Source organism: Eschrichtius robustus, chromosome 17, assembly GCF_028021215.1.
Source record: "Eschrichtius robustus isolate mEscRob2 chromosome 17, mEscRob2.pri, whole genome shotgun sequence".
NCBI lineage: Eukaryota > Metazoa > Chordata > Mammalia > Artiodactyla > Eschrichtiidae > Eschrichtius > Eschrichtius robustus.
This window is the reverse complement of record NC_090840.1, coordinates 67,840,839-67,854,518: the sequence shown is the minus strand read 5'-3', so window position 1 is coordinate 67,854,518 and position 13,680 is coordinate 67,840,839. Positions and strand designations below refer to the sequence as shown.

Genomic DNA, 13,680 nt, shown 5'->3' with positions numbered 1-13,680 from the left:
AACCAAAAAACAAATACACCAATGATAACAAGTGCTAAAAACTATACTAAGATAAACATAGAAATCAGAAACAAATCAGCTGCAGACAGCAAACCCCAAGTCCATAGTTGCTCCCAACGTCCACTGCCTCAATTTTGGGATGATTTGTTGTCTATTCAGGTGTTCCAGAGATGCAGGGTACATAAAGTTGATTGTGGGGATTTAATCCACTGCTCCTGAGGCTGCTGGGAGAGCTTTCCCTTTCTCTTCTTTGTTCGCACAGCTCCTGGGGTTCAGCTTTGGATTTGGACCCGCCTCTGCATGTAGGTCGCCTGAGGGCGTCTGTTTCCGCACAGACAGGAGTGAGTAAAACAGCAGCTGATTAGGGGGCTCTGGCTCACTCAGGCCACGGTTGGGAGGGGTACGGAATGTGGGGCAAGCCTGCGGTGGCAGAGGCCAATATGACTTTGCAACAGCCTGAGGCGGACTGTGTTTTATCCTGGGGAAGCTGTCCCTGGATCACGGGACCGGCAGTGGCGGGCTGCACAGGCTCCCGGGAGGGGAGGTGTGGATAGTGACCTGTGCTTGCACACAGGATTCTTGGTGGCTGCAGCAGCAGCCTTAGCATTTCATGCCCGTCTCTGGTGTCCGCGTTGATAGCCGCAGCTCGTGCCCGTCTCTGGAGCTCGTTTAGGCGGCGCTCTGAATCCCCTCCCCTCGCACACCCTGAAACAATGGTCTCTTGCCTCTTAGGCAGGTCCAGACTTTTTCCCGGACTTCCTCCTGGCTAGCTGTGGTGCACTAGCCCCCTTCAGGCTGTGTTCACGCCACCAACCCCAGTCCTCTCCCTGGGATCCGACTGAAGCCCGAGCCTCAGCTCCCAGCCCCCGCCCACCCTGGCGGGTGAGCAGACAAGCCTCTTGGGCTGGTGAGTGCTGGTCGGCACCGATCCTCTGTGCGGGAATCTCTCCACTTTGCCCTCTGCACCCCTTTTTTCTTTTGCCCTTCCCAGGTACATGGGGATTTTCTTGCCTTTTGGGAAGTCTGAGGTCTTCTGCAGCGCTCAGTAGGTGTTCTGTAGGAGCTGTTCCACAGGTAAATGTATTTCTGATGTATTTTTGGGGAGGAAGGTGATCTCCATGTCTTACTCCTCCACCATCTTGAAGGTCCCCCCAATAATGTGATTTTTACATCAACTATATGGAGTTGCTGTTGTGACTTCTCCAGGATAAAAACCATCTGAATTCATGGCACTAATTTAAAGTGGTTCAGGGTGTGGATTCTGGGATCTTCAGGTGCAAATCCCAGCATGGTCTTCAACAAACTATGTGATCTCATTCAAGTTATTTAGCTTCTTTATGCTTTAGTTTTGTTATTTATAAAACCAAGATAATAAATGACTCTACTTCATAGAGTTATTGGGAGGTTTGAGTGAGTTACTAGCATTTAGAACAATGTCTGGTCTGTAGTAGTGCTATGTAAGTACTAACTATCTTTATATTTTTCTGAGATGAACAAATATGAAAGTTCAACCAGCATTATGTGTAGGTCTAACGTTTTTAAAGAAATCTAAACATCATCTGCTCTATCCATCATGGAAAATCCTGCTGGGAATTATTACAGCATATTTCTGGTTGATATCATTTCCACATCGAGATATAATAAACAATAATTGGCTTTAGTATCTTGCAATGGAAACATACTTGGTTGGCTGGGAAACCAGGGCATCTTTATGAAGTTGATAACAAGGATACACATTGAAGGTACCAGGCTCCATAGAAACCCCTTCCACCGATGAAAATTCCTTTTCAACCAAACCAAACATTTCCATCATCTTAAATCCTTTAAAAAAAAAAAAGAAAGAAAGAAAAAGAAAAAAAACAGAGATAGAGAAAAAGAATAAACAGGCACTTTAGGATTTTAAATTTCAAAATTAGTCTATTAAGTGAAAAAATCTGGACCCAAAATGGGAGTTATTTAATATATTTGTATTTGGAAAATTTGCAAAACTGCATACCTGCAAGATCAATGTCATCCTTATGCACCAGTGGGCAGGCTGGAAGACAAAACAAACAAGATAAAACCCTAATTTAGATATTTTCCAAACATATTCTTTCCTTGTCCTGAGAACAGGAAGCTAACATAATCTTTACGGAAGTCAGTTGTGGAGGGAATCCAAACCACATGTGGCTACAATTTTCTGTCGATTCCTAAAGACTGAAACACTCTCACTTCTTCTTTTAAAACCAAAGGGTCCCAACTTCCTTCTCCTCTCCTGGGTCCATTAAAATCGATGGTGGTCACTTGACAGCATGTCTTGGGAGAAGTCCCACTTCTAATGTGTTACCCTGATGAGTAGACTTAACACATTTTTGAAAACTATCTGCTATAGCTGTTTAAGAGAGCTGCTTTTAAATACAGACCCTTGTCTTTTTAGGGAAAGTCTTTATCAACCTAAAACCCTGAACCAGGGAGAGGTGAGGTTTACTTCCCTTATGCTCAAAACCACAAAACTTAATGTCTGCATAACAAATAGCTCTCCAAGTCAATTTTCTTTCTTTGGATCAGGACGGCACTCATTATTTAACGGGTATAAATATCTCAGCCTTTAAGCAATGTAAGTGCAAATTCCAAAGAACTAACTTGCTGACGCGGTTTCACAGACAAAAGTAATCAACTCATCTTCAATTTTCTTAAAGGCGTCGAAGTCATCCACAAAGAAGACATGCCGGGCGCTGGGCTTACTGCCAATGTTAACCAACTCTGAGTAATCTGCATCAGCCACGCCGACTGCAAAAATGTTGTAGCCTGTGGTAAAAGGGGAACAGATTTCTGATGACTTTAAATCACAGCAAAAACAAATAATGCAATATAAGACACGTCCAAATGTTTAAAACACGTTTATTTAGGAGGGCCAGTAGGGGTGGATAATTCATTCTTTACAGTTCATCAGAATTCTGCATGCACATAATTCACTATACGATAATTAACCCATCATCCCCTAAAAAAAGTTTCCACTTTAAAGAAGCTTAAGAGAGTCAGTGTTTGAGAGAAAATAGTTACCATTTGAGTAACATCTTTATTTTTGCATATTTTTAATAATGATTTTAGTATTTATGAGAAAAAGTGCAATTGAAACAAAAAAAAGTTCTTTTTTGTTTTTTGTTTTTGTTTCATTTTCAGAAGTAGGAACTGAGATATTACAGGCTTAGAAGCCTGAGGTGGGTCACAGTTCAATGCTTGGCAAATACACGTTAAGCTAGTCTTTGCTTATACAGATCTTATAGAATGTAATCTTCACATTTTGTGTTCTCCATTTTACAAATGAGGAGGCTGAGGCTGAGGAGTTTCTGTGATCAGTTTCCCTCCCCTGGTCCTTTTCATAGTATTGCACTTAATTTTCTTTTTTTTTCTTTTTTTTTTTTTTTCTTTTTGACCACACAGCATGACAGGGACCGAACCCATGCCCCCTGCAGTGGAAGCATGGAATCTTAACCAATGGATCGCCAGGGAAGTCCTGTAGTGCATTTAATTGATGGAGTTTCTTATATAGGGCATCCTGTATGTAACAAAAGTACTGGAGAAAATACAGCAAAATAATAGATTTGTAACCTGGAAACTTTTAAAAATCACATTGCCCAGTTAATATTAAGAAAGATTTAGAAACATTTAAGTCATGCTGATGTAGCCTATAAATGTGTATTCAGAAAACAAGGCTAACGGTATTATTGGTAGCCACTATTGCTTATCTATGTAAAACTTACCATCTGATTGCATATCCCTGGAGATCTTGTTCACATCATCTTGTGATCTTCCATCAGTTATAACCACGATGACCTTCGGGATGCCTCTTCTGGTCCCTGACTCTGCAGTAAACAAGGTATCTCGGACATGCTTAATTGCTTTTCCTGAAACAAAGGAAGGCAACAATTCAATTTCATTCCCTCCCTTGATAGAGATGGGGGAGTGGGAACAAAGTTCTTAAGTCAATGAAAAATCTTTTTTTTTTTAAATCTATATTGCTATGCTTCAAAAAGAAGTCATTTCAGTAATTAGTAATAATTATTTTGGGTCTTAGCTGAGCTTCTTGTGGTCTTACCTGGGCTTCTTGTGGTCTTACCTGTTTTTGTATTTCCTCCTTTGTACGAGATATGTTTAATTGCATCAAGAACAGTCTCTTTGGTTTTGTAAGAGTTAAGTTTAAATTCTGTCCTGGGGTCATCAGTGAACTGAACCATTGCAACCTAGAGAGAGAAGGTGTGTTCATTTTTTTGTATATTGTAGACTTCCTCTCTGCCAGAGAGCACACACTATAGCATGATTACAACTACAGTTTTTTTAAAAATTAATTTATTTATTTATATTTTTTATTTTTGGCTGTGTTGGGTCTTTGTTGCTGCGTGCGGGCTTTCTCTAGTTGCGGTGAGCGGGGGCTACTCTTTGTTATGGTGTGTGGGCTTCTCACTGCAGTGGCTTCTCTTGTTGCGGAGCACGGGCTCTAGGCACGCGGGCTTCAGTTGTTGTGGCTCGAGGGCTCTAGAGCGCAGGCTCAGTAGTTGTGGCACATGGGATTAGTTGCTCTGTGGTACGTGGGATCTTCCCAGACCAGGGCTCAAACCCGTGTCCCCTGCATTGGCAGGCGGATTCTTAACTACTGCACCACCAGGAAGTCCTACAACTACAGTTTTAATTTCTTTTTTAACCCAGTCCACAATTTCCTTGGTTTAAACCATACAAGTTACATACCAAATCTGACGACATCTTAACTAAGTACTTTTCAGGAAGTAGTTTATTTTAAACATCTCTCCCTAAAGCGTGAAGACCTTTTGCCATCTCATTTGACAGATGGGAAAATGGCAGCCTAGATCTTCTATCTTGACAAAGTTCAGAGAAAGAATCGAAGTTGGACTCTTTACAAGGATTTCTTTATGAAACAAACTTATGAAATAATTACTACTATTCTACCATTTTACAGATCAGGAAACTGAGGGACAGAAAGCCAAGTAATGTACCCAAGATTACTACAGTAGCCACTGGCAGAACCAACAGCTAAAGCCAGGTAATTCTACTTCAAAATCTGTGTTCTTAATCACTGCAATATAAACCATCCTGGCTTCATTTCCTACAATTTGCTTCTATTCCTGTGCAACTTTGGGGACATTTTAAATTTATTATATTTTTTGTTTGTTTTTCAGAATTATGAAAGGGCTTCTTTTTGGCTTTATGAGCCTTCAATTGCTACCAGCTTATCAAGGTCTATTGCAAATGTCATCATCTTTAGGAAACCTCTATTCAAAACAAATTTCTCCCTCCCTGAAATGCCTGAGCATTTTATCTATTCTTCTCTTCTGGTTCCCCTTACATCCAAGTTTTCTCAGCCATTCTTCCAAGACATATTTTCAATCTGTTCACTTTAGTGCATCTCATTGCTACCACTCTAGCCCAGGCCTCCATCACCTCTGTGTTGGACCACGAGAGCAGCAGCCCAGGTGGTCTCTCCACTTCCACTCTCACCTTTATTAGTACTCACACTCCACGAAGCAGTCTGAATGATCTTTTTTAAAAAGCATATCAGATCTTCTCTCCTTAAAACTTCCCAGTGGCTTCCCATTGTATTTAGGATGATACCCAACTTCTTCAGTGGGTCATCAGACTCAAGGTGATCTAGCTCTGTCGACTACTTCCACCTCTTCTTCTCCCCCCAGCCCCCCACATGCTCATCCACTATATTCCAGCCCCAAGTTTTAGCATCTGAAGCCTCAAAACTCATTCTCGACTTAGGCCCTCTGCACTTACTACTTTCCCTGTCTGGAAATTCTACTTTCAAATCTTCTCAGCATCATTCACATCTCAGTTCAGAAGCCACCTCCTCAAAGAAGACTTTGTGGATCACGCAATTTAAAATAAACTTTGGTAAATTTAAATCTCAGTTCGAAAGCTCACATCCCTACCTTGTGAATTTATTTGTTTGCCAATTTGTATCTGTCTCTCATCCTCCTCCTCTCCCTACCTTTAAGAATATGAGCAACATGAAATTAGGGACATGTCTGTCATACCCATTATGACAGTACTGTACTTAACCAAAATAAGTTCTCAATAAATGTTTGTTGAATGAATAAATTACTTTTCTATGTTCTACTTGTTCTGTAGTAATTTGTGAGGATGACCTCTCTCTTTCAAGATTTTAACATCCTCGAGGGCAAAGAAAATATTGGATGTTCCTTTAGAGAGATACTCTATCCTAGTATATAGAAGACACATCTGCTGACATGGCCATTCTAACCTGTCTTAGTTTGCTGAACTCAAGCGCTTTTAAGGATTAGCATCTTCTCAAGCTCTGTCACACACCAGTAAGCTGCTTCTAAACTCAGACTTGTCTATACTCTCGTTTAGGGTTGGATCCAATCAGGATAGTTCTTTACCCATATTCCCTCACAAGTAGCCATAATAACAGCTTGGAATAATTTTTTCATGCATAGAATGAATTACTGATTGATCTATCAGTCTTACTTGAGTTCCATCTGCACCTATCTTGTCCAGAGCTCCAACAGTGCTATACAGGAAGTTAATGATCTTATTGAAATTTTCATCACCAATACTCCAGGATCCATCCACCATAAACACCAGGTCGGCTTTGGCAGCTTTACATACTGGAGACCAAGAATGAATTTTGAATCAGGGAAAAGGGGAAAACACAGTAGTTATGACACCAACAAAGCAGATAATGGTTTCCCTCTGGTAGCTACAGCCCAAAGGAAAGATATACATCTTACTCCAACCTCTTGCCCCTGACCATCATGGCTCTCCTATACCCAAGTTTCCTAGTCATGACAAAGAAGCTTTAATCAAATGTGTGGAATTAAAGAGAAGAAAATCTACCAATCTCAGCCCCAAAGAATAGAAATGGGAAGAATGAAAAATGTAGAACTAAAGTGATTTAGAGACAGAAGCATCAGCAAACACTCTAGTGCCTACTGATTAGAAGGAAATCCAAGCTACCACTCGGTGCACCCTGCCCTCTGCTTATTGAATTAACAATGTGAGAGAGATTCAGCTTCCAGGAGGAAGGCATACCACACAATGAAAGCAGATTAATCTAAAACTTGATATGCATTTGGACTGAGGCCATAAGCAAACTTTAATTCCAGCCTTGCTCAAAAATCCTGTCTATGCCCTTCTGACACTCAGTGATGCATATCAAGAAATGCACATTATGCTAGCTCAGGGAAACTTTTATCAGTAGGTAATACTGATATCAATGTTTAAAAACAAGCAAAAAACACATTAACAAAAACCTATTCCACTGAAAGCATTTTTTAATAGTCTTGTATCACATGCTGTTTCAGATTATCTATGTCTCTCTTCCCCTTCATTAGTGTAGACCACAGTGGTTAACTCTGTTTTATGATGAAACAAACAATTTAGTCTTTAATAATCTGAATCTTTTCATCTTAGGCCATTTGCACACAAATATTCTATGAGCTAATGTACCTTTCACCTTTCTTTAGAAAAAAAAATTTACTTGACTTTATTCCCTTAAAGCTATTTACGATGTAAAATAAATCATCTCTCAGTTAGGACTCCAGGGACAATAAGGATTTGGTGAGGTTGTTCTCATGAGTTCCATGATGTATAAAATTTTACATATTTATGGTTTGAATTTAAAGCTGAAAGGGACCACAAGATCTGATAATTATAAGCTTACAAAAGAAAACCTGGTGCTCTGTTTTCAAGGAAAGATAAAATCTAGATTAGGTTTTACCTTCGAAATGAGAGCAAAATCTATTTGAAAATATACACAAATTGAAAAACTTAATACAACAAAGAAAAAAAAAGAACATACATCAAAATACAGGAAGGAATTACCCCTGGGATATGAAATTGTGTTTTTAATTTTCTTCTTTGTACTCTTTTCTGTTCTTTTTTTTTTAACATCTTTATTGGAGTATAATTGCTTTACAATGGTGTGTTAGTTTCTGCTTTACAACAAAGTGAATCAGCTATACATATGAATATATCCCCATATCTCCTCCCCCTTGCATCTCCCTCCCACCCTCCCTATCCCACCCCTCTAGGTGGTCACAAAGCACCGAGCTGATCTCCTTGTGCTATGCGGCTGCTTCCCACTAGCTATCTATTTTACATTTGTTAGTATATATAAGTCCGTGCCACTCTCTCACTTCATTCCATCTTACCCTTCCCCCTCCCCATATCCTCAAGTCCATTCTCTACGTCTGCGTCTTTATTCCTGTCTTGGGCCTAGGTTCTTCAGAACCATTTTTCTTTTTTTAGATTCCATATATATGTGTTAGCATACGGTATTTATTTTTCTCTTTCTGACTTACTTCACTCTGTATGACAGACTCTAGGTCCATCCACCTCACTAAAAATAACTCAATTTCGTTTCTTCTTAAGGCTGAGAAATATTCCACTGTATATATGTGCCACATCTTCTTTATCCATTCATCTGTCGATGGACACTTAGGTTGCTTCCATGTCCTGGCTATTGTAAATAGAGCTGCAATGAACACTGTGGTACATGACTCTTTTTGAATTATGGTTTTCTCAGGATATATGCCCAGTAGTGGGATTGCTGGGTTGTACAGTAGTTCTATTTTTTAGTTTTTTAAGGAACCTCCATACTGTTCTCCATAGTGGCTGTATCAATTTACATTCCCACCAACAGTGCAAGAGGGTTCCCTTTTCTCCACACCCTCTCCAGCATTTATTGTTTGTAGATTTTTTGATGATGGCCATTCTGCCTGGTGTGAGGTGATACCTCATTGTAGTTTTGATTTGCATTTCTCTAATGATTAGTGATGTTGAGCATCCTTTCATGTGTTTGTTGGCAATCTGTATATCTTCTTTGGAGAAATGTCTGTTTAGGTCTTCTGCCCATTTTTAGATTGGGTTGTTGTTTTTCTGATAATTGAGCTGCATGAGCTGCTTGTAAAGTTTGGAGATTAATCCTTTGTCAGTTGCTTCATTTGCAAATATTTTCTCCTGTTCTGAGGGCTGTCTTTTCGTCTTGTTTAAGTTTCCTTTGCTGTGCAAAAGCTTTTAAGTTTCATTAGTTCCCATTTGTTTAGTTTTGTTTTTATTTCCATTTGGCTAGGAGATGGGTCAAAAGGGTTCTTGCTGTGATTTATGTCATAGAGTGTTCTGCCTATGTTTTCCTCTGAGAGTTTTATAGTGTCTGGCCTTACATTTAGGTCTTTAATCCATTTTGAGTTTATTTTTGTGTATAGTGTTAGGGAATGTTCTAGTTTCATTCTTTTACATGTAGCTGTCCAGTTTTCCCAGCACCACTTACTGAAGAGGCTGCCTTTTCTCCATTGTATATTCTTGCCTCCTTTAGCAAAAATAAGGTGACCATATGTGCATGGGTTTATCTCTGGCCTTTCTATCCTGTTCCACTGATCTATATTTCTGTTTTTGGCCAGTACCATACTGTCTTGATTACTGTAGCTTTGTAGTAGAGTCTGAAGTCCGGGAGCCTGATTCCTCCAGCTCCGTTTTTCTTTCTCAAGATTGCTTTGGCTTTCGGGGTCTTTTGTGTTTCCATACAAATTGTGAAATTTTTTGTTCTAGTTCTGTGAAAAATGCCACTGGTAGTTTGATAGGGATTGCATGGAATCTGTAGATTGCTTTGGGTAGTATAGTCATTTTTACAATGTTGATTCTTCCAATCCAAGAACATGGTATATCTCTCCATCTGTTTGTATCATCTTTAATTTCTTTCATCAGTGTCTTATAGTTTTCTGCATACAGGTCTTTTGTCTCCTTAGGTAGGTTTATTCCTAGGTATTTTATTCTTTTTGCTGCAGTGGTAAATGGGAGTGTTTCCTTAATTTCTCTTTCCGATTTTTCATCATTAGTGTACAGGAATGCAAGAGATTTCTGTGCAACAATTTTGTATCCTGCTACTTTACCAAATTCATTGATTAGCTCTGGTAGTTTTCTGGTAGCATCTTTAGGATTCTCTATGTATACTATCATGTCATCTGCAAACAATGACAGCTTTACTTCTTTTCCAATTTGGATTCCTTTTATTTCTTTTTCTTCTCTGATTGCTGTGACTAAAACTTCCATAAATATGTTGAATAATAGTGGTGAGAGTGGACAACCTTGTCTTGTTCCTGATCTTAGAGGAAATGGTTTCAGTTTTTCACCATTGAGGATGATGTTGGCTGTGGGTTTGTCATATATGGCCTTTATTATGTTGAGGTAAGTTCCCTCTATGCCTAGTTTCTGGAGGGTTTTTATCATAAATGGGTGTTGAATTTTGTCGAAAGCTTTTTCTGCATCTACTGAGATGATCATATGGTTTCTCTCCTTTAATTTGTTAATATGGTTTATCACATTGATTGATTTCCTTATATTGAAGAATCCCTGCATTCCTGGGATAAACCCCACTTGATCATGGTGTATGCGCTGTTGGATTCTGTTTGCTAGTATTTTGTTGAAGATTTTTGCATGTATGTTCATCAGTGATATTGGCCTGTAGTTTTCTTTCTTTGTGACATCTTTGTCTGGTTTTGGCATCAGGGTGATGGTGGCCTCATAGAATGAGTTTGGGAGTGTTCCTCCCTCTGCTATATTTTGGAAGTGTTTGAGAAGGATAGGTCTTAGCTCTTCTGTAAATGTTTGATAGAATTCGCCTGTGAAGCCATCTGGTCCTGGGCTTTTGTTTGTTGGTAGATTTTTAATCACAGTTTCAATTTCAGTACTTGTGATTGGTCTGTTTATATTTTCTATTTCTTCCTGGTTCAGTCTCGGAAGGTTGTGCTTTTCTAAGAATTTTCCATTTCTTCCAGGTTGTCCATTTTATTGGCATATAGTTGTTTGTGATACTCTCTCATGATCCTTTGTACTTCTGCAGTGTCAGTTGTTACTTCTCCTTTTTCATTTTTAATTCTGTTGATTTGAGTCTTCTCCCTTTTTTTCTTGATGAGTCTGGCTAATGGTTTATCAATTCTGTTTATCTTCTCAAAAAACCAGCTTTTAGTTTTATTGATCTTTGCTATTTTTATCTTCATTTCTGTTTCATTTATTTCTGATCTGATCTTTATGATTTCTTTCCTTCTGCTAACTTTGGGGTTTTTTTGTTCTTCTTTCTCTAATTGCTTTAGGTGTAAGGTTAGGTTGTTTATTTGAGATGTTTCTTGTTTCTTTTTTTTTTTTTTTTTTAATTTTTATTTATTTATTTATTTATTTTTGGCTGTGTTGGGTCTTTGTTTCCGTGCGAGGGCTTTCTCTAGTTGCGGCGAGCGGGGACCACTCTTCATCACGGTGCGCGGGCCTCTCACTGTCGTGGCCTCTCTTGTTGTGGAGCACAAGCTCCAGACGCACAGGCTCAGTAGTTGTGGCTCACGGGCCTAGTTGCTCCGCGGCATGTGGGATCCTCCCAGACCAGGGCTCGAACCCGTGTCCCCTGCACTGGGAGGCAGACTCTCAACCACTGCACCACCAGGGAAGCCCGTTTCTTGTTTCTTGAGGTAGGATTGTATTGCTATAAACTTCCCTCTTAGAACTGCTTTTGCTGCATCCCATAGGTTTTGGGTTGTTGTGATTTCATTGTCATTTGTTTCTAGGTATTTTTTGATTTCTTCAGTGATCTCTTGCTTATTCAGTAGTGTATTGTTTAGCCTCCATGTGTTTGCATTTTTAACAGATTATTTTCCTGTAATTGATATCTAGTCTCAAGCATTGTGGTCGGAAAAGATACTTGATATGATTTCAGTTTTCTTAAATTTACCAAGTCTTCATTTGTTACCCGAGATATGATCTATCATGGAGAATGTTCCATGAGCACTTGAGAGGAAAGTGTATTCTGTTGTTTTTGGATAGAATGTCCTATAAATATCATTTAAGTCCATCTTGTTTTATGTATCATTTAATGCTTCTGTTTCCTTAATTATTTTCATTTTGGATGATCTGTCCATTGGTGAAAGTGGGGTGTTTAACTCCCCTACTATTATTGTGTTACTGTCAATTTCCCCTTTTACGGCCGTTAGCATTTGCCTTATGTATTGAGGTGCTCCTGTGTTGGCTGCATAAATACTTACTATTGTTTTATGTTCGTCTTGGATTGATCCCTTGATCATTATGTATTGTCCTTCTTTGTCTCTTGTAATGGTCTTTTTTTAAAAGTCTATTTTGTCTGATATGAGAATTGCCACTCCAGCTTTCTTTCGATTCCCATTTGCATGGAATATCTTTTTCCATCCCCTCACTTTCCGTCTGTATGTATCCCTAGGTCAGAAGTGGGTCTCTTGTAGACAGCTATGCAGGTCTTGTTTTTGTATCCATTCAGCCAGTCTATGTCTTTTGGTTGGAGCATTTAATCCATTTACATTTAAGGTAATTATCAATATGTATGTTCCTATTCCCATTTTCTTAATTGTTTTGGGTTTGTTTTTGTAGGTGTTTTCCTTCTCTTGTGTTTCCTGCCTAGAGAAGTTCCTTTAGCATTTGTAGTAAAGCTGGTTTGGTGGTGCTGAATTCTCTTAGCTTTTGCTTGTCTGTAAAGGTTCTAATTTCTCCGTCAAATCTGAACAAGATCCTTGCTGGGTAGAGTAATCTTGGCTGTAGGTTTTTCCCTTTCATCACTTTAAATATGTCCTGCCACTCCCTCTGGCTTGCAGAGTTTCTGCTGAAGTATTAGCTGTTAACCTTATGGGGATTCCCTTTTATGTTAGTTGTTGTTTTTCCCTTGTTGCTTTAAAAAATTTTTTTTTGTATTTAATTTTTGATAGTTTGATTAATATGTGTCTTGGCATGTTTCTCCTTGGATATATCCTGTATGGGACTCTCTGCACTTCCTGGACTTGATTATTTCCTTTCCCATATTAGGGAAATTTTCAACTATAATCTCTTCAAATGCATTCTCAGTCCCTTTCTTTTTCTCTTCTTCTTGTGGGACTCCTATAATTCGAATGTTGGTGTGTTTAATGTTGTCCCAGAGGTCTCTGAAACTGTCCTCAATTCTTTTCATTTTTTTTCCTTTATTCTGCTCTGTGGTAGTTATTTCCACTATTTTATCTTCCAGGTCACTTATCTGCTCTTCTGACTCAGTTATTCTGCTATTGATTCCTTCTAGAAAATTTTTAATTTCATTTATTGTGTTGTTCATCATTGTTTGTTTGCTCTTTAGTTCTTCTAGGTCCTTGTTAAACATTTCTTATATTTCCTCTATTCTATTTTCAAGATTTTGGATCATGTTTACTATCATTACTCTGAATTCTTTTTCAGGTATACTGTCTATTTCCTCTTCATTTGTTTGGTCTGGTGGGTTTTTACCTTGCACCTTCACCTGCCCTGTGTTTCTCTGTCTTCTCATTTTGCTTAACTTACTGTGTGTTTGGAGTGTCCTTTTTGCAGGCTGCAGGTTCGTAATTCCTGTTGTTTTTGGTGTTTGCCCCCAGGGGCTAAGATTGGTTTAGTGGGTTGTGTAGGCTTCCTGATGGTGGGGACTGGTCCCTGTGTTCTGGTGGATGAGGCTGGATCTTGTCTTCCTGGTGGGCAGGACTGCATCTGGTGTTGTGTTTTGGGGTGTCTGTGACCTTATTATGATTTTATGCAGCCTCTCTGTTAATGGGTGGGGTTGTGTTCCTGTCTTGTTAGTTGTTTGCATAGGCTGTCCAGAATTGTAGCTTGCTGTTCGTTGAGGGGAGCTGGGTCTTAGTGTTGAGATGGAGA

The 13,680-nt window shown here is 39.2% G+C and overlaps 1 protein-coding gene across 5 annotated transcripts in view; it reads right to left on the bottom strand.

Annotated features, from left to right (window-relative positions):
• The window catches only part of COL14A1 (collagen type XIV alpha 1 chain), a 242,711-nt gene that overhangs the window by 92,038 nt on the left and 136,993 nt on the right, over positions 1-13,680 (bottom strand). For all 5 annotated transcript variants that reach the window (XM_068525322.1, XM_068525320.1, XM_068525323.1 and 2 more), the window contains exons 26-31: positions 6,490-6,629; positions 4,100-4,223; positions 3,744-3,887; positions 2,623-2,787; positions 1,997-2,035; positions 1,683-1,821 (exon numbers count right to left, since the gene is read on the bottom strand). In XM_068525322.1, coding sequence (XP_068381423.1) covers positions 1,683-1,821; positions 1,997-2,035; positions 2,623-2,787; positions 3,744-3,887; positions 4,100-4,223; positions 6,490-6,629 — 751 coding nt within the window. The remainder of the gene's footprint in view (positions 1-1,682; positions 1,822-1,996; positions 2,036-2,622; positions 2,788-3,743; positions 3,888-4,099; positions 4,224-6,489; positions 6,630-13,680) is intronic.